This window comes from Chlorocebus sabaeus, chromosome 9 (assembly GCF_047675955.1).
Source record: "Chlorocebus sabaeus isolate Y175 chromosome 9, mChlSab1.0.hap1, whole genome shotgun sequence".
NCBI lineage: Eukaryota > Metazoa > Chordata > Mammalia > Primates > Cercopithecidae > Chlorocebus > Chlorocebus sabaeus.
In genome coordinates this window covers 128,349,890-128,373,782 of record NC_132912.1, presented here as the reverse complement: position 1 = coordinate 128,373,782, position 23,893 = coordinate 128,349,890, and the positions used below count along the sequence as shown (strand labels likewise).

The 23,893-nt window shown below is 47.4% G+C and overlaps 1 protein-coding gene across 5 annotated transcripts in view; it reads left to right on the top strand.

The window, feature by feature from the left end:
- The window catches only part of UROS (uroporphyrinogen III synthase), a 38,949-nt gene extending 15,771 nt beyond the window's left edge, over positions 1 to 23,178 (top strand). For 2 of the 5 annotated variants that reach the window (XM_038009704.2, XM_073019449.1), the window contains exons 6-11: positions 3,938 to 4,012; positions 13,462 to 13,542; positions 15,701 to 15,786; positions 16,931 to 17,029; positions 22,395 to 22,475; positions 22,759 to 23,178. In XM_038009704.2, coding sequence (XP_037865632.1) covers positions 3,938 to 4,012; positions 13,462 to 13,542; positions 15,701 to 15,786; positions 16,931 to 17,029; positions 22,395 to 22,475; positions 22,759 to 22,896 — 560 coding nt within the window. In that variant the 3' untranslated portion in view covers positions 22,897 to 23,178. The remainder of the gene's footprint in view (positions 1 to 3,937; positions 4,013 to 13,461; positions 13,543 to 15,700; positions 15,787 to 16,930; positions 17,030 to 22,394; positions 22,476 to 22,758) is intronic. The other 3 variants (XM_038009706.2, XM_007964373.3, XM_038009707.2) reach the window with 3 other exon arrangements.
- The last annotated feature ends 715 nt before the right edge of the window (positions 23,179 to 23,893 follow it).

Sequence of the window (23,893 nt, the reverse complement as noted above, 5' to 3'; positions counted from 1 at the left end):
TCAGTGGCTTGGTTGCCAAGGAAACCATCTTCCCTCCCGCACATCTCCCCCCAAAAATAAGTTAAGAATTTGCTTGTTACTTTCTTTTATCATTTTTTCCTGAATGAGAAGAGGAAAGAAAATAGACAGTTTCTTTCATTCTCTATATTTCTTACCAAAAACTCAACTGTCAAATATACAGTATATTTGTACACTTTCCAAACTTTCACACATTCACAGATAAGCAAACATTTTGAGCATCACATGCCCTTCAGTTTGATTTCAGTAGCATCACTATGCATTTTGCTGTCACTGTCCTGTCTTATGAGAAGAAAATAAGAAAAAAGACTATGAGATACAATGATGAGCATCTATGTCTTGAGACTTAGAGTGGCTGAGAGTGGACCATATCAAGTACAGCACAAACAGCAGGGCCTTGGTCTCAGGCACTCACTGGACTCAGTCTGGTCCCTGTTTATTCACTTGTGAAGGAAAAGGACATGTTCTAAATGCAGGGAACATATTATCAAAGGAGAGAGGAAATTAGAAATTTTGTAACTTTTAAAAATGTCTTCGAAAGGAAACCACATTTTTCCTTAACATGAAAGTCAGTCACCCAACTTTGAACATTCTATTTTAGCTCACCTTTTCAGACATAATAATGTACAAAGGAGCTCTTTTGAGTAGGGTACAGGGAGGAGGCATTGCTTGAACTCTGAGGTTTCTGTTCAACTAGAATCTCAGCAGGAACCTGGAGAGTTATCAGAAGTTGAGCACCAACAGCTGGGAGACCAGGCCCAATGTATTAGTCATCTTTGCTGTGTAACAAATTACCCCCAAATTACCCCAAAACTTACTAGCTAGAAACAAGCATTTATCATCTCAATGTTTCTGTGGGCCAGAATCTGGGCATGATTTAGTGGGGTTCTCTGTAACTAGGCCATAGTCAAGCTGGTAGTCAGGGCTACAGACAACTTGAGGCTTGACTTGGGAGGGGAGGGTCTGCTTCCAAAATCACTCACGTAGCTGTAAGCGGGCCTCAGAAGATCTGCTTCCCAGCTCATTCACATGGGCCTCTCGAGAGGGCTACCTAAGACATGGCAGCTGGCTTCCCCTGTCACAAGGCAATCCAAGAGAGAACGAAAGAGAGCACCTACCACTGAAGCCACAGTCTTTTTATAACCTAATCTTGGAAGTGGCATCCATCTCTTCTGCATTTCTTTTTGCTTGAATCAAGTAAGTCCAGCCCACACTCAAGTGGAGGGATGACACAGGGGCATGGATCACAGGGATCATTAGGAGCCACTTTACACTGCCCACAAGCCCTCTGGTCAAGAGCCAGCCCTGGCTCCCTAGAGCCTGGGAATCAGGTTAGGGAAGTTGGACATTCGAAGCCAAGAGAAGATAAGGTAGACAATTTTCTTGAAGTAGAAATGAAAACAAGGTTCCAGTGAATAGCAAGGAATTTTGGTGTGGAAGTCCAGTGAGAGAAGATGCCAGTATTTCTTTATAAATGTTGCAACCTGACCTAATTTTACAGGAATTAACGATTAATAATAGATGGCAAATAGTACATGCTGGCTGGGTGTGGTGGCTCACACCTGTAATCCTAACACTTTGGGAGGCTGAGGCGGGCAGATCACTTGAACTTAGGAGTTCAAAATCAGCCTGGGCAACATAGTGAAACCCTGTCTCTATTTGTTTAAAAGTAAATTTTTTTCAAAAGTACATGCTATGTAACGTTATACAGTAAGTCCTCACTTAACATTGTTGATAGGTTCTTGGAAACTGCCACTTCAAGTGAAATGAGGTATAATGAAACAAATTTTTTTCCTCACCAATGTTATAATGAAAACATGTTGAATGAAATGATGTTATTCAAGGACCTGCTGTGTGTTGTTTCACTTACAGTGGCAATTTCCAAGGATGTATAGTTGACATTAAGTGAGGACTTATTGTACTTGGTCTACATAAAATCTGAGAACATTATTTGGTTCGATAATATGTGCATATTTTAATAACATTTTAATTTGTATTGAAGAAGCAAAGATGTCTGGCTTGTGGGTTGATACCTTGCAACTCAGCCAGCCAGATCATAGGAAAGCCTTCCATTTGGCTGCCCAAAGGTCAGGTGCCCCAACTTTCCCTTCTGATTACAAGGTTGGACCTGAGCGCCATTTAGTAGCCACTGTTACTTGACCTTGTAAACCCAGACCAGTGATGTCACAGAAGATAGTTTAGCAATTAACAACTTGGAATTCATAACACGGAAAGACTGTTTGTACCAGCCTGGGCAACATGGTGAGATCTCTTCTCTACCAAAAGTAACAAAAATTAGCCAAACTTGGTAGTACATTCTTATAGTCCCTTTAACTGTGGCAGTCAGTGTCTTAACCTCTCAAATGTCAAAAATACTCTCTGGAAGGTTTATTTAACACAATTGGAGACAATTTGAAGTTTCACTGTCAGCTTTTACTTGGGCAGAGCCCTTAAGATGGGCTTGCCTAGCCAGAGTGTTGGTTGAAATGTTGTACTGACTTGAAGCAGAGTCAGTCTTGCCACATGCAGGGACTGAGACCTGGGACCAAATATGCATTCCCCAAACATTTCTTGAGAGCCTTCTGTGGACTGTGGGGTGGACCAGGTGGCCCCAGTGTCTGCCCTCACAAATAGAGCTGGCCACTGCTTAATAGCTTCCTTCTCTCTCAACTACAGTAGTAATTGTTTTGCCCACAGGGTTGTGGTGTAAGGATCAAATGAGCAAGTGCTTACTTTGTGATTAGCAAAGCTATATATGAGAGTAAATGTTCTGGTTATGGTTATTATTGTTTCATTACTTGGGAAAAATGCATATTCATGTCAATATTGATTACCAGTGTCACTGCTAAGTTCTTATGTCTCAGTTCAGTTCCTGTGGGGTTTTTACAGGTTTTTTGGTTTGCTTTTGTTTTTAATGCATTTAGCTCTTCTCAACTCAGAGAGGAGGTCCAGCCTGGGTTGCCACTGTAGCATAAGCAAGGGCTTAGTTCCTGAACTGAGTTTATGGCTTTATTTTTCTTTGATTCAGCATGTTTTTAATGATCCATAAGTTAAAAGCTGCTGGTGTTTTTATTAAAGGTACCATTTGTTACTAACCAGCCTCTTGTGTGACTCCTAAGTGGAAAGCCCACAGCACTTCCTTCCTCAGAGGCATTTGGCATTCCTGTGAGCAGGTAGCAGTGTTGACTGAGCCAGCCCCTGGGGCCTCCCTGAGCATGCTTTGTGGTGTGGCCAAGTGTTTGCTGTCTGGAAAAGGGCAGGGGGAGCCTGCGTCTGTTAGCTTCTTACTTGGTTCATGAATAGGGTCTCACAGAAGTGCTGGTACAGCCCCTTATCCTCAGCGACTTGTATTTGTAGTGCTGTGGGTCCCTGTTAGCAGATTATTATGAAACCTTTCCTCCCCCTCCTTCCATTTTAGTTTGGCCGTGTCAAGCCATGACGCCTTTCTGGATGTGGGTCTGGCCACATCCTCCCAACAAAATGAAGGCTCTGTCATGCCGATTCCTGCAAAAAGTACCAAGTGCCCATCATCTCCTTCCTGACTGAAGAGAAAACAGCCTTTGTTGAGCTCCTCCTAGATGGCAAGCAGTTTGCTCTTATTATCTGACACGATCCTTAAAACAGTTCCATATGGCTGGTGTTTCCCCCTCTTGTAGATGAGTTATGTGCGGCTCAGGGAAGGTAGTTAAGGCTGTCCTTTCCCTTACCTAACCTACACAACTGGGGTGCAGGTACCAGGACCTGATGCTTTCTCTTCTGAACAGACACTTGCGATCTTCCCTCAGCGGCTTTCAAGAAAAGACATCCTCTCTGTGATTTGTAAACTGCATACCTGTGTATTTGCACGTTAAAAAAGAACGCTGGAACAAAAGGACTTCAATAACCATGTTAAGAAATACATTTCTTTGTTGTTTTCCAGTGAGTAAAATTGGCCTGGATACAGAAGGAGAAACCTGTGGAAATGCAGAAAAGCTTGCAGAATATATTTGTTCCAGTAAGTAGAAAAAATCACTCCAAATGAAGCCCATTTATTTTTTGTTGTCCTCACAGCCACTACCTAGGGAGAAGAATATTTTCTCAGTGCATACTTGGTGGTGAGATTGATTGGTGAGCAGCGTGTAACCCACTCTGGGACCATAGCCTGTTTGTATTTGTGTATGTCTATACTTGTGTGAGGTTTAGCCCACTTCCTTCTACCTTCATACCAAAGAACTTGACTGGAACATAACACAAAACATCTGGGAGGTAAAACCAGAGGAGAGATCACTTGAGGGATTCCAAAGAGAGCAGAGGCAGGAGGTGTGAGTGGGTGCTCTCCCCTTCCAGAGGACTGTCCTTTCCCTTCTCAGGAGCTACTTCCATGTCTGAATTCCCTCCCCCAGCTTGCTCCCAGGTAAAGAGCTCACTCATCACTGGCTGCCTTTGGACTTGGACTTCAAATGGCACTTGTTCCAGGGGTGTTCGCATTTAAATGGGGACTTAGTCTTAAAGTAATTATGGAGTTTTAGGCTTCAGAAGATAGACAGGCAAAAATTCTCAGAGCAAGAGAGATGGGAAGGCTGAACATCTATAAGGTGCATCTCTCTTCCCTCTCTTCCCTGCATGTCCAGTACAACCACAAGTTCTTACCCCCTTGTCATTTGACTCCTCCCTGCTGTAGGTGTAAGATCACACACCCCCATGAGAGCACGAAGTAGAATCATCTTGTCTTAGATGGCTGAAGAGGAGGAAATCCAGGCTTTCCTAGAGATCATGAGCTGGCAGACTTCATCGGTTAAGGATATTTTAGGCTTTGCAGGCAAATGGTCTGTCGGAACTACTAATCTCCACACTAGAAGCATGAGAGCAGCCAGAGGAAATACACACGCAGTGCGCTTGGCTTTGACCCCAGGCTGGAGTTTTCTGACACCTTTCTAAAACTCCTTGAGTGTCTGCTGAGCTGCGAGGCCAGGGTCAGATGAACTGCTGACAGCCGAGAGTTTGCTCTAAGGTTGGCCCTGGGGTGGTGATATCAGGATGAGTGGTGCAGGGAGAGAGTACACCTTAAATAGGTCTTTTTATGGCTTCTGAAACAGTGATAGATGGTGCTGTTTCCGGCAACACAAAATATTTGTGTTATTAAAAAAAACTCCTAAAGGTGATGTTGGCCTTTCTTGATGTGCAAACTTGTACACTGATGTCTTATAAGGCATTACTTACAAGTCTTCTGCATAAGTCATTGCTGTTGCCTGAAGGTTCTCTAGCTTATATTTTTCTATGTGCTACTGGGAGCTTGTTCTAGAGAAAGTCCTGCATCTTTTTCAACACTGTGGTCTGAGGATCCCTGGAGCTCAATTACGCCCCTGACAGAGTCAGGGAACAGCAGAGATGCTGCCGGGCTCAGTGGATGCTTCCCAAGTTCTCCAATTCTTCTTTTTTCTCTTTTCCAATTTCTTTTAAAAATAACTTCATTGCACCTTTCCTGAGTCACTATATGCTCCATGTTAACATTGAAGACTAGCATTTATTGAGTGCACAGCGTGTCTCAGGTACGTAGACACGTGGCCTGTATGATGTCATTTAATCTTCACCATCACCCCATGGAGTCAGAATCATCTCCACTGCAAGCTGTACTGTCCAGTATGGGAGCCACTAGCCACAAATGGCTATTTAAATGTAAATGTAAATTAATTGAAATTAAATACAATTGAAAATTTAGTTCTTCAGTCACACTGGGTACATTTCACAAGCTTAGTTGTCACTGTGGCCAATGGCGCCAAATTGGGCCACACAGAACATTCCCATCCTCGACCAAATTTCTTTCTGACTGTGCCGCTATAGCGACTTTTGGGGGACCAAGGCACAGATCTTGTCCAAGGTCACAGGCTATGAAGTGGCAGGCTGGAATTCACACTCAGCACAGCAAGGCCACTGCTCATCCCATGGCCCATCACATTCAGAGGCCTGACTGGCACCTGTTCCATGCCGACCTGCCCTCAAGGAGATGCTGGCCGAGCACCTCCATCCACTCTGATTTAGAGTGACTGGGGCTCCTGCAGGGGTGAAGACTTAAGTGTGCTTGACTCTGGTGGGCAGAGGCTTAAGGAGCCTCCAGTTTAGAGGAGCTACAGGTCTTTTCTGGCCACTCAGATGAATAAGCTCTAGTCCCAGTGTTTCAGCCACTTGGCAATCCTGAGCCTGTGCCCTCCTTAGTTCACTGGATGTACATTCATCGGCTCAGACAGGGCCTTCAGGCATTGGCGCATTGACTGACACCTCCCTTGCCCCACCCCCCATATTCCTTCCCACATCACAGGAGAACAAGTCAGTTCAGTATGGTTCAGCAGATGTTTACCCAGGAGCACCTGTGTGCCAGGCCCTTTGCAGGGCAGAGGGACTGAAGAGGAGTTTGACTCCATTCCTGTCTTCTGGAAGCTCCCAGCCTAGCTGGGGCTGGAGGTGGGGATAGGGTGGGGAACATAGACATCAGTAACCATTATAAGGCAGGATAGATTAAGTGACCAGAAGAGGTATGAACAGTTTTTGTATGATGGGCCTGCTATTAAGATATCTGTTTCTACCTATAAAACACTCAGGATACCAAATAGGTGGGGTTTTTTCTCATACCAATGACCAGTGCTACAGATACGAGCTGGGTGTCCTACAACTTAATTTTGACATTGCCCAGAATTAACCCAGACCCCACAGTTTCAGGGCTCAGTCTTAGCAAACTGTCCCCACTTTAGATGCAAGTATTGGATGCTGAGGGACCTCTGTCCAAGTTGGCTACAAGTCAGGAGTTCCCACGGCTCCCTACTCAGGTTCAGTAATTTGCTAGAATGACTCACAGAACTCAGGGAAACACTTATGTGTACCGATTTTTATAAAGGAGATAGTAAGGACACAGATAAACAGCCAGATGAAGAGGTCTGGAAGGGTCCTGAGCACCCAGGAGCTTCTGCCCCCGTGGAGTTGGGATGCACCACCCTCCTGGCACGTAGATGTGTTCACCGACCCAGAAGCTCTCCAAACTTATAGTTGAGGGTGGAGATTCCATTATGTAGGTACCATTGTTTAAATAATTGACCCCTGGTGACTAACTCCAACATGGTTCCCTCTGGCCTTCAGCCCCCATCCTGAAGTTTTCTAGGAGCCACCACCAGTCACCTCATTAGCATAAACTCCAGTGTGGTTAAAAGAGGTATATTATGAATGACAAAAGATGCTCCTCTCACCTCTTATCAGGAAGTCCTAGGGTTTTAGAAGCTCTGTGTCAGGAATGGAGGAAAACAAAATATTTCCTCTTGTATCAAACTATCATGGCAGGGTTTCCAAAAGAAGGCAGAGGTCTTCCGGAAAGTCTGTACAAAAGGCATGGCCTCCTCTCCACTGAGAAGGGTAGGCCCTCCCTTAGGCAGTAGCCATGGCCAAGCCTTCCCACTCAGAGGGAGCCGCTGAGCAGAGACGTGGAAGGAGAGGGTTTTCCTGGAGAGTACGGCATGGCAGGGGCAGTGGGTGGCAAGCTGGGGAGCCCTGAGTAGCCTCTGAGAGTCGACCAGAGCCTGGAGGCACCGGGCCTTATGTTAGCCTCTGCGGGTCAGACTCAGGCTGAATTGGTCCTCCCTGGGCCAAGACAGGGACACAGCACTGCCTGCTCCCTCTTAGTGGGAGGGCATCCCTAGCTGCAGCCAGGATTGGGCCCAAAAGGCAGTCACTGGATTAGGACCCAGTTCTCTTGTTCCTGGGACATTTTAGGAATGTCTCTGAAATTTATCCCTTAAGTAAAAAGAGCTTTTTTTTTTTTTTTTTTTTTTTTTTTTTTGAGGCGGAGTTTCACTCTGTCGCCCAGGCTGGAGTGCAGTGGCACGATCTTGGCTCACCACAAGCTCCGCCTCCCTGGTTCATGCCATTCTCCTGCCTCAGCCTCCCGAGTAGCTGGGACTACAGGCGCCCGCCACCACGCCCGGCTAATTTTTTTATATTTTTAGTAGAGACGGGGTTTCACCGTGTCAGCCAGGATGGTCTCGATCTCCTGACCTTATGATCTGCCCGCCTTGGCCTCCCAAAGTGCTGGGATTACAGGCGTGAGCCACTGCGCCCAGCAAAAGGGCATTTTTTAAAACCTACAGAGGCTTCACAATCTAAGAGCAGGGCCTGGGGCTCTGTGGCAGGTCTTGCTTTGAAGGGAGCCGTCTTCCCACAGCTCAGTGTGCTACAGGGCTTGCTGGCAGGCAGGTTCCGCAGGGGTCCTGGAGGCTCTGGGGGCATAACAGAAATACTATAAGGGAGTCCGAGGGCCCGTTACAAGTCCGACATACATTGGCATTTTGTGCATGCCTCTAATTGTCTGACGTATTGTGGTACTGAGCTGTGACATGGGAATGATTACTAGACCTGCTTTTGCTCGTGAAGAAACTGAGCTCAGAGAGGGAAAACTTGTCCAGAGGAACAGAGCTAATAGTGCTAGGCTGGGGCTCAAACCTAGGACTGGCTGACTCCAAAGCTCTTCCTGTTTCCTTTGCTCTGTGTGCTTCTAAAAGGTACTTAGTCCAAAATATGCTCAATTCTCTTCCATCAGTGAAGAAGTCAAAGGAATCTTTTGAAGTGAAGAAAGTGGGTTCTAGGAGCTCATCTGACTAGTTTGTGGGTTTGATTGCCCTTGTGCTGATGAATCATTGGAGTAATATCTGTGGTTTAGCCACACCCTTGGTGGCAAGGCGGTGAGGAAAGCCCCTGAGGGTGAGGCCAGCCTGAGCCCCAAGGGAAAGGGGATGCTAGGACCCCCTGCCTCCGCTCATCTCTAGGAGCACACAGGGACTCACACAGATGCCTCAGTCTGCACCGCTGGGAGTTCGTGCCATCTCAGACCTACCCTCCCTACCTGGGCTGTACATAAAGAGATACTGCTAGGCTTTCTCTAGAACATTTCATGAGCCAGCACTGTGAGACATTTTCAAGCTAAAAACATACAGTTCAGGAGACTGTAATCCATGGTAGAAAGTGTTCACCATTTGCTGCTAGTAAAGACAGTTGGCCCTGTGCTTCTCTGGCCACTTGTGCCACATGATGTTCCGGGAGAGGCCTCTCCATGCACCAGTGTGGAGAAGCCCTCTGGAGGCCAATTCAAAGAGCACCTGAGGCCAAGCAGCTGAAAGGAAAAGGCCTGATGGCCAACGTGTTGCTTTCTGTGGAATGTTCCAGACTGTGGATTGCTGGCGGTCATTCTCTTTAACAGCAGCCTAGACAAGCAGTGACTCTCTTATGCAGCCAGGTGTTGAAATAGCTGCAGGAAAGCCACAGACAGTTGTTCCAGCTTTCCACATCACAGAGCACTGGTTGGGCCCCGTGCCACATGGCCCCAGTACCATGGGATCGCTTCTCAGGTCATGGAGCCACACATCAGTGTGAAGGGTTCACTCCAGGGGCTCCTGGTACAGGATGCAGATGGGTCCTGTCTGACTCCAGGCTTTTTGTTTCTAATGTTGTTTCTAGAGAGTCACCATCACAGCATTAAATGGTATCAGAGCCCTTCTTTTAAAAATGTAGAAATAAATGTAAATGGTAGATCTTGACATTGCTTGTGGGATTAAGATCTAAAAAGAATAATAATTATTTCTGTGGGTGGGCTAACAATTAGCTCTTTGATAGAATAGGTGGCTCCTGCCTGTTTTCAGTGAAGAGATTGAGCTGTACCCACAGTTTGTTCTGGAAGGAGACAGAAGTGAACCTCTGAGTCATTGTTCATTAGAAGACCCAGAACCATCAGGCTGGTGTTCCTGCTTTGCAAACACAAGGCAGAAGAGATCAATGTCACTTTTCAGTGATCACATTGGTGTTTCAATTAACTGACTCAAGGCTTGGTTGGGCAGACATTAACATATTCTGACCTTATCTGGGAGAATACTGGTCTGCATTCTTTGGAAAGCTTCTGCAATTTCCTCTAATTTATTACCAGCATATCTATGGGTCCTAATAAATCTTCCATTTGCAATTAGAATATCCAAATAAAAATCCATGTTGACTGCTAATAAGGACCTTCACCTTGGCTTTACCAAGGCATTAAAGATTTTTCTTTCTCAGTAAACTTTGAAGCCTGATTTTAAAAGCTAAAAATCTACCTCCAATGCTCGTAGTAAACAGGCTGATTCATAGCTATGCCTGTTTATTTTAATTAACACTACTTTGTGGCAGGCACTATTGTAAGTGCTTAAAGCTGTTAATCCATTTAATCTGCTAACTTATTGTTCTGACAGATTCTCCTTCTTTTCCAGGTATCTCCTCTAATGGGAAAGTAATTACACGCTAAATGGTAAAAGGTAGAATACAGTATAACTTTAGAAAAGAGAGAAACCGTGTGGGCAGAAAGATTGCACTACAGTTTATTTGAAATGTCCTCCTGGACTGGGAAAGTTTCTGCAGCCTGGCAGACCTGCCGGGCATTCCTTCCATTCCTCCGATCAGCCTCCTCATCCTTACTGTCTGCACTCAGGCGCCCACTGTCTGCTTGAACTGATTCCCATGGCAGTGCCCGAGAGGGAGAAGTCGTTGTAAACCTGGAAGTTGTTACTGTTTTACAGATGTGTGCATGTCCTTCAGTAAGATGACATTTTAAAAAGTCAGTCTCATTGATGCAGGACTTTTTGCTCCTTAATTCAGCTAAATCTGGGTTCTTGTCTCATGATCAGGAAAAATTAGGCATGTGGACATATTGAAGGGTGAGAAGGGCAGAATTTATTAAGTGAAAGGAAAGCTCGGCCGGGCGCAGTGACTCAGCCTGTAATCCCAGCACTTTGGGAGGCCGAGGCAGGTGGATCACCTGAGGTCAGGAGTTTGAGACCAGGTCAGGAGTTCTGGCCAACATGGCAAAACCCCATCTCTACTAAAAATACAAAAATTACCTGGGCTTGGTGGCCACGTCTGTAATCCCAGCTATGCAGGAGGCTGAGGCAGGAGAATTGCATGACCCCAGGAGGCAGAGGTTGCAGTGAGCCGAGATCGCACCACTGCACTCCAGCCTGGGTGAAAGAGTGAGACTTCATCTCAAAAAAAAGAAAGAAAGAAAGAAAGAAAGCCTCTCAACAAAGAGAGGGATTCTCCAAGCAGGTTTCTTCCTCATTATTGAATACCAGGGGTACCACACATGAGCTAATGAGGCCAGGCTCCTGCCCTCCGTAAGGTGCGAATTCCTGGTGGTGCTGCCCCGTTCCCCCAGTGCGCACACAAGGATGCCCAGGCAAGCCATAGGTAGTATTGGAAAAGGCAACATTTGATTGGTTAAAAAGCATTACTCAGAAATAATCAACTGGGAAAGGGCAGACAAACAGGCAGACATTCTGCCCCTGGGTCACTGGTTTCACCCGGGACCAGCAATCTGGTCTTTCAGCCTTCAGGCTATTTTAGACTTGAAAGTGAGGTCTTACCGGGGACCCTTCCCTATCTACCTAGGCATTTGTCTGCCTCCTGCTTGTATAATCATTTTCTTAATTACCTGCAGTGACTTTATCAAGCCCCCTCCTGAGCTGCGTGATAATAATACTCTGTTAGGATTTTCAGGGTTGTTACTCATCATCAGCCCTGACAGCCCAGAATTCCAGGCCTCCTTCCTGTTAAATGAACAGAAAGCAGAGCCTCTGAGCTCCACAATTCACTATTTTTGTGTCAGCCTTAACCATCCCATTGGCCTGTTGGGGCTGAAGATAAATCCACAGGCATTAAGCATATTCCAAAAGGGCATGACTCCTTTGTCTTTGGCTTTTTGAAGTGGGTTAGTTTTCAGGAAATGTAGTTGTAGCAGATCTCCCCTCACCAGCAAAGGAGGACTCAGCCAGGACATTTTCAAGTTTTTCTCCTTTCTGCTGACAGGGTGGTGCCTTTTCAGTGAAGTCAGCTGAGCCGGTAGGACATTTGTGGGCCCTGTGTGCCTGCAGAGCCAAGCTCCCTGCAAGGCACAGGTGGTGGAGAGATAGAGACAAGCAGCCGCCCTCAGGGAGCCCCGTACCCCTTCAGCCCAGCCTTGTGAGTCAGAGATAAGAATGAGCAGCCCAGGACTCCACTGGACCCTCACAAGAGGTGCTGCCAAGGGGAGATTCCTGAATCTTTCCAAGGTCCCTTGCACGCCTGTGGGGCTGGGCTTGCTGAAAAACTAGACTGTAGTTTTCTTACTGGATCCCCAGGAAGAGCTTTGGCCCCTAACATCTTCCACCCAGCACTCTCCAACACACACGTAGACAGACACACGGAAGAAAATTGCACCTGAACATGGCTTTGAAAATATGTCTCTAGGGATGACTGTACAGAGCATGAAAACATTTCCTCACACTGGAAGAGAGAAATCAGCAGGCATCCATTAACTATATTTAACAGTCTCCCAAGTTGGTACTGATACTTACAGAGTAGTTTAAATAAAGAAAACATTCACCAATATGTAGCCTTTATAACTTGAAATTAAGTGGCCTGCAGTTTTTCCTGTTACTTGGCTGCTGCTTGCTGGAGATGGTACTGGATGGAAAGAGGTTGTTTTGCTCCTTCCTCTCATTGCAGTCACCAGAGAAGATGTGATCAGACAGGTCATAAGGATGTGAGAAAATATGCAATGTGTATGAACAACGCCCATTAGAATTTCTTATATCTTACGGACGGATGTTGGGGGAAATGGCTGGTTCTACTAAAATGCTTTGTTTTCACATTTGGGGAAGATTCTGGCATTTGACAACTCATCAGTTTTTTTGGACAGTATTGTTGCAAATTGGCGTTCAAATCCTATGTTGTTCTCACTATTCTGCAAAGAGTTAAGGGCTGAAAATGCCCTGAGTCTTCCGAGTGGAGATGCTGGGAGCAGAGGTAGTGGTGAAAGGAGAGGCAGGCCGTTCTTAGCAGGCTTCTCTCTCTGAGGCCTGTGCATTCGCCTTTTGGCACTTGGCCTGGTGGCTGTTGGTATGGCTAGAAGCCGAGTGGGCAGTCAGCTTGTCTTTGTTGGAGGTGACTGCAGAGCCACTCCTGGCTGCCGGTTACCTGCTGCCTCCTAAGCATGAGCCCTGGCTCATCCAGAGCCTCTTTAAAGGTAGAAAATGTTTGCCCCAGTGCCAGCCAGCACCGGGCCTGATCTTTACCTTCCTGACTTAGTTAAGGTGCAAAGCCTGCCTTCTAAATAGTGAGTGCAGGCTAGGGAGTCACTTCAGGATCAGAGGGAGTTAAAAAAATGTGGCTAACTTGTTTGTGTGGATGTTCATTTTCTGAGCACCTCAGCACACATTACCTCTTATGATCTTCATATAACAAACAGCCCTTCAAGTTCAGCACGGTAGCAGGTGCTCTTCCTGTTACAGATGCTGAAACTGAGTCCTAGAAGCACAGCCAGGCCTGGAGCCCGGGGCTGCTTCTCCCTCCCCAAAGCTGCCCCTCCCCATTCCCCTGTGCACAGGCACTGGTCCTGAGTTTTCACAAAGCCTGGTTATTTATTCACAGGGGAGTCCTCACCACTGCCTCTTCTATTTCCCTGTGGAAACCTCAAAAGAGAAATCCTGCCGAAAGCACTCAAGGACAAAGGCGAGTAGAATGCTCTGACCGCATCCCTCACCACTTTGGGATCCACCGGTAGCCTTTGCAGTGATAGAAGTGTTGGGTGGCCCTGCAGAGAGCACACAAGGGAGCCAGGCTGGGTTGGATAAGCCAGGCCAAGAGACATAGGGACCATCCTCACGGGAAGTGTGGACATGCAGTCTGCACTTTCCTTTCTTTGGATCTGCTCTTCTCAGCTTGTTTGGCTCAAGCTAGGAGCACACAGTGTGTCTCCAGTCCTTCACCAAGAGGACAGGAGATCGAGGTGTGGAGGTGGCCCCTGGGCAGATAACTGAGGTAACAAACCACAGAATTGGTTCCACATGTAGAAGAAAGTCTACAAATGTAGCCGATCTTGTAATAGCACACAGCACCCTCCAGCCAAGCCACACAAGCCCCACCTGCCCCTCCAGCTCCACCTGCTGTGGCTCCCAAGACTGTCAGCATCTAGAAACCAGTTCCTGCCTCTGAAGCATGCCGCCATCCTTGACTCAGACGTCTTAGCTGTCACCTGCGCACCTTTTGCCGTCACGTAGTTGGTCTGGGAGCAAGGTGTATCAGTGGTTTGGAGTATCAGCTTTAGGATGATATAAAAACAGATTTGAATTCTCCCTCTTGCTGTTTATTAGCTATGTGAATGAAGGTAAGTGATGTAATTTCTCTGTGCATCATTATTCTTATCTGTGAAATATGGTTATCTGTGCATAACCATAGTACCCACCTCACAGAGGTATTCAGAGATCCTGTAGCCTGACACCTTGTTCTCCAAAGGCAAACTCTTCATGGAACTATGACTGTTACTGTCTCTCCCAGGGTTTTGAAGCTCTAACGGTCCACATGAGCAGTGTAACCCAGGATGACCTTAGACCTTATAACTTTCCCCCCGTATTAAAATGGAGCTAGATCGTATCCCTTCTTTTTCTTTTTTTTTTTTTTTTTTTGAGACGGAGTCTTGCCCTGTTGCCCAGGCTGGAGTGCAGTGGCGCGATCTCGGCTCACTGCAAGCTCCGCCTCCTGGGTTCACGCCATTCTCCTGCCTCAGCCTCCTGAGTAGCTGGGACTACAGGCGCCCGCCACCACGCCTGGCTAATTTTTTGTATTTTTAGTAGAGATGGAGTTTCACTGTGTTAGCCAGGATGGTCTCGATCTCCTGACTTCGTGATCCGACCACCTCAGCCTCCCAAAGTGCTGGGATTACAGGCCTGAGCCACCGCGCCCGGCCAGATCGTATCCCTTCTCCCCATATCATCTGTCTTCTAAAGCTACCAGGTAATAAGATCAGCAAAATCATTAGCTTTTCGGGAACAGGAAAATGCCAATATAAAATAAGAGAAAGCTTGGTCTCAGTTACCCTTAAAGAAATAATATATAAATCAGAGTTTTGATACTTCAGTTTATTTCTTTAGTTTTCGGGGATATGAAATGGTGATAGGTTGCTGTTTTATGCTGAAATTATCATAATTTCTTCTGAGAGAGTTTTACATTTTGTTTTCAGAAGCCCGAGTTTTCACTACCTTTCACCTACCATCTGGCTGCCCCTCATAAGTCAATATCTGATTGAAATTGCACAAGTCCCTTCAGTGCCTGGTGCCTCATCACCAGCCCTGAAAACCCCTGGGAATGTTCAGAGTCACTGAATGGCACAGGGAGGAATTTGGGAAAGTCCACCACTTAATCAGTTCATGTCCAAGTGGACACACTGAGGCCCAGAGAGGGGGCGCGTGACCATGCGGAGGCACAGCTGGAGTGCAGCCGGGGATCTGGACTCCAGGCCTCTCCCAAGAGCTGCCCTTCCCCGACTTGGTGGTGTCATGCAACCTGTCTGCATGGGATCCATGGAGTGACTAGGGACGGCCTTGTGTGGACAAACCTACATAAGCCTGGGAACAAAAGGCATCCTGGATACAAATGAAGGCTTTGGTTTCTGGACCTTTGTTCTTTTTCTGCCGTCTCAGCCTCCTCTTCCACAGGACTACTCCACAGCATTCAGCAGGCTGCAGAGGGCTGTTCAAGGTCTCTCTGCTGAGTCTGGCCTCTCAGCTTCCAGGCAGCTGGCTCCAGGAGGGTGGTGCTATGCTGTGAGGTGGCGGAGGCCCCATTGTGTGCCCAGTGTGGTAAAGTGTTTCCTGCTTTTGATTGTGCCCAGGGATTGCCATGGAAAGCGTAACTGTGTATCAGACAATTCCACACCCAGGAATCCAAGGGAACCTGAACAGCTACTATTCCCAGCAGGTACGTGGCGTTTCGGGGGAGAGCTCTGGCAGGGTGGGCACCCAGGTGGGGAAGCACAGGGTGAGGGGCATAAGCTCACAAATACTGGTTCTACATGTGCTTTCACTATCTCCAGCTGTCACCTGCATGCCTTTTCCTGTCACATAGTTGGTCTGGGATTCTAGAATTAGGAATGGAAACAATTTTGTGGTTGTTTCATGAAATGTCTATTGCAAGCTGGTTTGAAATCAGTGATTTCAATAAGAGGTGCTTGTGGTAGGTGGTCTATGAAACCTCCCTGATTGGAGAGGTTAATGTGGTGACTTTGAGGAAGTGGTAAGTTTTTATAGGGGTTAAAGGAGATAATTTACACAAAGCTTTTTGTACAGCATTGAAGATACATGCAAGCCTGAGGTAAATAGTGGCCTTGATGTTATCATTGTTTTTCATCATATGGGGGCGCTGGTGGAGCTGGAGGGGCAGAGGCTGAAAAGGGAGGCTGGGCCCATAGTGGGAAGAGCTGACAGTGGCCACCAAGGAGTTTAGATTGAATTTGGGAGTCCACGGGGACTGTTGGAGGACTCAGGCAGGAGAATGGATAGCTCTTGCTTGAGTTCCTTGATGTCTTCAGCATTTATATGCAGTAAAACACCTCCCTTTCCTCTCCCAGGGTGGGCTTCTGAGTGTCTTGCCTGGTATTGGGAGGGCCTGATAGAACAAACCAAACGCAGAAAGGCCAGGCAGGCTCGTCCGCTTGCTCTACTTCCCGAGGGAGGGAGCATTGATGGAGCCAGCACTGCCTCACACCACTGCCTCATGTGATCAGTGCCATATGACCACAGGAGCTAGAGGCATTGTCTAAGCTGCTGGGCATATGAGCTCCATGATGCCCATGTCCTCTGGCCAGGCAGACACAGACGTGGGGGCCAGCAGAGCGACCAAGGAGCAGCACCACCTTTCTGATGGCAGCCTGCTCTTTCCAACAGTTCCCTACCAGAATCCTGCTCACTGGAGCAGAGGATGTCAGCATCAACCAGGAACCACACCTGTGCTAAAACTGCCTGGGCGGCCTCTGGCTTGAGGGCTCGATGCCGACGAAGCTGGAGGAATGTTGTCTCTCCTCAGTCTCATGGCAAGGACTGATCTTGTTTTCTCTTCCCCACAGGGGGTTCCAGCCAGCATCACTTTTTTCAGTCCCTCTGGCCTCACATACAGTCTCAAGCATATTCAGGAGTTATCTGGTGACAATATTGATCAAATTAAGGTAAGTTATTCAATGGGCTTTTGGTCTTTTTCAGATTAGTTTTTTTGGTTTTTGTTTTTGTTTGTTTGTTTTTTTAATCTTTACGGATTATCCTAGGGCTTCAATGTCAAATGAGACACCCAGCAGATGCCTTAGAATTGGAAGGGCAGCTCTACCTCCTGCTGGGCTGTTGCACAGACTGCTCACCTTCTCCCAGCCCATTTCCTCACCTGCAGCGTGGGGATAATTGTCTCTCTGTGGCTTTCATAGACATGTGTATGATCTTCCCTGCTTAGGATGAGTCTCAGAATTACATGAGGGAATTTGAAAGTCCTTAATTAGCTCAGGGCTTGGTACAGGTGTTAGCATCCTTTCCTTCCTTTCCCCCATCTTATGTTTGCCATTATTATCTATTCTAAAAGCAGTCACCGTTTTCATGTCTTTTAAAGGGTTTACATTCACACTTACTAGGGACTGTATTAATTATGAGTCTACAAATAACCACAACTCTTGTGTCTGTAATAGAAATACCCTTGAACTGGCTCCAGAGGGACTGAGGAGAGGGTGCAGGATGTGACCCAGAACCCAAGGGCAGAAACTGCCACTCACTGCAGTCAGGAAGAGCAAAAGGCTTCACCTGCCTTCTCACAGGTGCATCTCATGTGGGGAATATGCACTGCTTTCCCAGTTTTCAAGATGGAGCGTGGGACTCAGAGACATCAGATGGCCTGCCTGTAGGTCACGCTGCTGAGAAGGAAGAGCTGCAGTTTGAACCTGGGAAGACTGATTCCACATTGTCAGCCATGGTGATGCCTTGCCATGGTCTCAGGAGCTGCTGAGCAGTTGATGGACTTCTGGGCAGTAACTGATATAATTCCCACACCAGTCCAGTGGTGGGTATCTAGAAAAAGAGGTCAGTGGTCCTCATTACAGATGAGGACACTGAGGCCCAGAGAGGTTAAACAACTTGCCAAAGTCATGTGTTGAGTCACTGGAAGGCCCAGGACTCACACAGGCCACTGAGGAAGAAAAACAATATCTGAATCTTGTGGTTAGAAAGATTAGAGAGAGAGGCCAGGTGCGGTGGCTCCCACCTGGAATCCCAGCACTTTGGGAGGCCGAGGCAGGCGGGTCACCTGAGGTCAGGAGTTCCAGACCAGCCTGACCAATATGATGAAAACCCCATCTCTACTAAAAATACAGAAATTAGCTGGGCGTGGTGGCATGCGCCTATAATCCCAGCTATTTGGGAGGCTGAGACAGGAGAATTGCTTGAACCCCGGAGACTGAAGTTGCAGTGAGCCGAGATCGCGCCACTGCACTCCAGCCTGGGCAACAAGAGTGAAACTCCATCTCCGCCCCCACCTGCCTCGTCCACCCAAAAAAAAAAAAAAAAAGAAGGAAAGAAAAAGAAAGATTAAAGAGATAGGACCCATAAAGTGCTTAGCATGGCAACTGGTCCACAGTGAGCGCTTACTTCATATTGCAGGTCAGGAAGGGTAAAACGGTGCTGGTCCTGCTCTGGTTCTTGTCCCTGTGTGTCATGCTGCCTCTATCCTGGACCTGTAGGAGGAGTCCCCCCTGCCCCACCCACCCACCCCCGAGTCACACAATGCTGTGAGATGCCTGGTGGTATAAGCCTAACACAGTTTTCCCCAGGCTTCTTAGTGTTTGCCTAGAGGAAGAACACAAGATTTACACTCTATCTTCTTTCAAAGCAAGCATGTTTAAAAGCACAAATGGATACTCAGCATCTGAACCAAGAACTCAGGCCTTTCTGAATAGACTGCTGCCTGCATTGTCCACACCCATGGCAGCTGGGGGCTGAGTGCGTGTGCCTATCCTGCATCTGCCCATTTCTGCAGCCCTCCAGACACTCTGAGAGCTCTCAGTAGCCCCCTCGCCTCTTCCTACAGTGATTGATTACCCTGCCTGCCAGTAGTTAACTGCCATTAAATCTTCCGTTGCTGGGGAGGAGAAAGTGACAGAGCTGGCCTTGCTCACAGTGACTCTGGACTGCTTGGGGTCCACGAAGGCACCGTGTGTGGGGTGTGAGTCGTCCCTCGTCACTGGGACTTGACGCTGGATAGTGAGGTGCTTTCAAGGTTCACAGAGGACACAGTCCTAGCCCGTGAGTTGGTAGTTAGGCTTTTCTGTCTCAGCTCGGCCTCAGATTTGCTAGTAGCCTCCCTCCCCAGGAGTCCCTGTAGGACCCACTGTTTGTACAGCACTGCACAACATGCAGGTGCACCACAGAAGATCAAAGGGGGTGAGGGGGCGACTTCTGACCTGAGCTTGCTACTTACCATTGACTTGGGAAGACGGTGCACTTGTCTATAAATGCCACAGAGATGTCACTCCAAAGCAGTAGGTAAGCAGATTCATAATCACCACTACCACACTAATGGCAGCAACTGAATTTCCTGTGTACAGGAAAATGCCCTTGCAGACTGTGAGGTGGGTATCTTCACACGTAGTGGTCGCTAACCACAGTGGCAGAGCCAGGCTGTGAACGTGGCTGCTGCCCCCACAGCCAGGCTGGTGCATTCACGTCCAGTTTGTGCCAGGGATGGAGAAGGAACATTGATGCTGGGCCCCCTCGCCTAGCCTGGGGCAGACTGTACTGCTCTGTGGGGCACTGTCGTGTGAGCCTTCGCTGACGTAGAGGAGTGAAAGGCTCCTGTGAAAAAGCTGCCGTTTCACCAAACTATTGGTAACGCTGCTCTAGGACTACAGTCATGTTTGCCATTTGTTGGTTCCCAGTCCCAGGGAGTTTCTTTTTTTCAAATTTTTAAATAGCTTTATTGAGATGTAATTCACAAACCGTAAAATTTACTTTTTATGATTTTAATATGTAAACTTAAAAATTTTTTTAAAATTTTTTTTTTAGAGGTGGGGTCTCACTATGTTGCCCAGGCTGATCTCAAACTCCTGGCCTCAAGCAATCTTCCCACCTTGGCCTCCCAAAATATAGGGATTACAGGTGTGAGCCACCACACCCAGCCCAATATGTAAACTTTAACATGATTTTTATGATAGTCACAAATTTGCGCATCCATCACCACTGTCTAGTTCCAGGACATATCATCACCCCAAAGAGAAACCCGGTACCCATTTGCAGCCACCCCTCATTCCCTCATCCCCTCATTCCCTCATTCCTCCCACTCCTTGGCAACCACTCAACTGCTTTTCATCTCCATGGAGTCACCTATTCCGGACATCTCGTATTAACAGAATCATACACTATGTGTTCTTTTGTAACTGACTCTTTTCACTAGCATAGTGTTTTCAAGGTTCGTCCATGTTGTAGCAGGTACCAGTACTTCATCCCTTTTTACTGCCAAATAATGGTACATGCTGAGGACCGTTTTATTTACCCATTCTCTAGTTGATGGACATTTGGATTGTTTTCCACTTTCAGGCTATTAAATAATGCTGAACATTCAAATACAATTTTGTGTGTGGACATAAGTTTTCATTTCTCTTGGGTGTATATCCAGGAGTAGATTTACTAGATCTAAGGTAACTTTGTTTAACATTTGGTCGAATTACTGCTATTTTCCCAAGTGGTTGTGCCATTTTAAAGCATTGTCACTAGCAGTGTATGAGGATCCAATTTCTCCATATCCTCCACGTCCTTATTTTTCTGTCTCTGATTATGGCGATCCTTGTGGGTCTGAAGCGGTTACTCAGCATGTACTTAATGTAGATTTCCCTAATGACTAATGATGTTGAGCATCTTCTTATGTGTTTGTTGGTCATTTTTATATCTTCTTTAAAGCAATATCTATTCAAATCCTTTGCCTACTTTTAACCCAGGTTATTTGTCTTTTTATTGTTGAATTGCCAGAATTCCTTATTCTGAATACTTTTTTTTTTTTTTTTTTTTTTTTTTTTTTTTGAGATGGTGTCTCTCTCTGTTGCTCAGGCTGGAGTGCAGTGACACAGTCTCGGCTCACTGCAACCTCCGCCTCCGGGGTTCAAGCTATTCTCCTGCCTCAGCCTCCTGAGTAGCTGGGATTACAGGTGCATGCCACCACGCCTGGCTAATTTTTGTATTTTTAGTAGAGATGGGGTTTCACCATGTTGGCCAGGCTGGTCTTGAACTCCTGACCTCAGGTGATCCGCCTGCCTCGGCCTGCCAAAGTGTTTGTATTGCAGGTGTGAGCCACTGCCCCTGGCCTCTGAATAATTTTTTATTGGACATATGATTTGTAAAAATGTTCTCCCATTCTGTGAGTTGTCTTTTTACTTTTTTTGTTTGTTTGTTTTGTTTTGTTTTTTTGAAGCACAGAAGGTTTTCAATTTTGATAAAGTTCAATTTATTGGTTTTTTTCTTTTGTTACTTGTGTTTTGGGTGTTGTATCCAAGAAACCATTAATTTAGTGTTGCTTTAATTCAGTGTTTTGAAGGTTTATTCCTGTGTTTCCTTTTAGGAGTTGTATAGTTTTAGTTCTGAACTTAGGTATTTGATCTGTTTTGAATTGATTTTTGTGTGTTGTGTGAGGTAGGGGTCCAACTTTATTTTTTCCTCAGGGAGTTTCCCAAGCAATGGGTGCTTAGCAGGGCAGTACTGTAGGCAGGGTGGGAGTGGGGCCTCTGCAGGACAGTGGCCTCCCTCCCCTCGTTCTGACTCAGCTGGAGGAAGGAGCCTCAGGCCTGCAGCATCCGAGTTATGCAGAGGTACAGGTGGCTTGTTAACTCCACCTGGCCTGCTGCTCACTTGCTGGGAGGGAGGATGAAGCGGAGTGCTGGGCAGGGGCTGCCACTGTTGGACGCTCACCTGCTCCCAAACAGCTTCGGGGTCCACAGTCTCAATGCAGAGGAGAGTGGGGGATGAGGACCTTCTCTCATTTAACCACCACAGTAGCCCTCTGAGGCCAGGGTAACTGTGCCCCTTTTATAGGTGAGGAACAGAGAGGCTAAGGGACTTGTACTAATAACAGCTAGCAGGGGCAGAGCTGGGACAGAAGCAGTGCCCCATCCCAGGCGAGGCTCTGCACAGAACCATCGAGCCTGTGGTGCTTGTTCAGAGAGAGGTGTCCTGTGGATAAGGCCAGTGCCCCGGATTGGCTGATTTGGAAGGATCACGACAACATAGGCAGCAGCCCATGACGGTCATCGAGCTTATCTCTGGGCCAGGCCAAGTGGTTCACACCTGTCACCTCATTTAATCCCCACAGCAGCCCAGTGAAGAGTCCTGTTATCTTTTCTTTTTATGGATGAGGAGATGGAGGCCAGAGAGGATGGGCCATGGGCCAAGGTCATTGTCCTGTGGAGCTGGGATTTAAATCTCAACCCTGTGGCCACAGAGCCCTGACCTTGATAGTCTGCTTTCCTGGGGATTCAGTCACTGCCCCTGCCACACCCTCCTCCCCTTGATCAGACCCAGGGTCCCCGACACCTGAAGCAGAACTGTCTGCAGCTAGAGCTTCTGAGGAAGGACTGCACCGATGCAGCCACGATGGTGAGCACCAGCCTGGGGCCTTCATGTCCCTGCCCCTCACCTGAGCCTGGGAACAGCGTGCTGTCGCTCAGGGTGGCAGAGAAACGGTGATGAGAGCGTGGATGCAGAGGTATTTTGCGCGCTCAGAAGCTGGGCTTGAATTGGGCAGTGTTGTCGTTTATATAAACATGAGCAGTAACGTCCAACTGAAAGGCTGGCTGACGGCCCCTGCCCACATCCAGCCGCCTGCTGCCCCAGTCCTTGCTAGTGTGCTGAAGCCCTGTTTTCTCTTCTGTCTTTATAGTTTGCAGCCATCGGCCCCACTACGGCTCACGCACTGGCCGCCCAGGGCCTGCCTGTAAGCTGCACTGCAGAGAGCCCCACGCCACAAGCCCTGGCCACTGGCATCAGGAAGGCACTCCAGCCCCATGGCTGCTGCTGAGTCAGCCACCTGTCGCTTGCCCCATGCAGCCTCCCTGGGCTGGGCTGGCTCTGGATGGAGCCGGGCATTGGCAAGGGCTCTCAGGAGCTGCTGCCATCAGACTCCTGCTTCAAGCCTGAGTGGAAGCATCTGAGGACCAGGGATCAGGACCTGACCTGGGGCTGGCCTCAGGCCCACGTGCATGTGACCGCCCTCTGTGGAAGCCAGCTTGAACCCTAGCCCTGTGAGAGCTTCCTGTGCCCAGCAGGAAGGAAATCAAATAAACCACACTGGCTGCCCGTGCTTACTGAGTGGTTACTATGTGCCATTTTAAGTGCAAAGCTGTGTTCAGGGAGGAGACAGGTATGCCTACCTGTGATAACCCACAAACCTGCTCTGAATCAGAAAATGTGCTCTGTATGAAGTAGGTTTATTCATTCTATAAAAAGGACTGTGAAGTTCCTGCTTGTGAGCTATGGACAATTGTAGTTCAAATATAGAGAGACTTGCTTTCCCTCAGAGTTGCAACTGCAGCATTAGATGATGAGACCATCTGCTCTCCCAGGAATCTGAGGGGCTGGAGAGATCAGTACCTACTGAGAAGAGGTTCATGTGCAAATGCAGTGCCCTGTAGAAAGGCCTTGGAAATCTGTTCCCAAATTTCCTTCCCACTTCATTCCCAAAGTTCTCAAACTTCATTCCCAACTCAGCCTGGAATTTAGGCTGAGTTGACTGAAACCCAGACTTGTCTCTTAGTAGCATGTGGACTGGTGGTGGGAAGGCTCTGCCCACACGCCTCTGTCTCCTTGAAAGATCCGACTGAAAGGCGTTTGGGCTCCACGTCTCTGATCTCCATTCCTCATAACAACCCTGAGGAGTGGACATTGCTATCACTCCATTTTTCTGGTGAGGAAACAGACTCAAGACGGGAAATGATTTCTCAGGCTCACATAGCTAGTGAGTGGCAGAACCAGAACAAAATTAAAAGGGATGGATGACCCTAAGCACTTAGACCTAG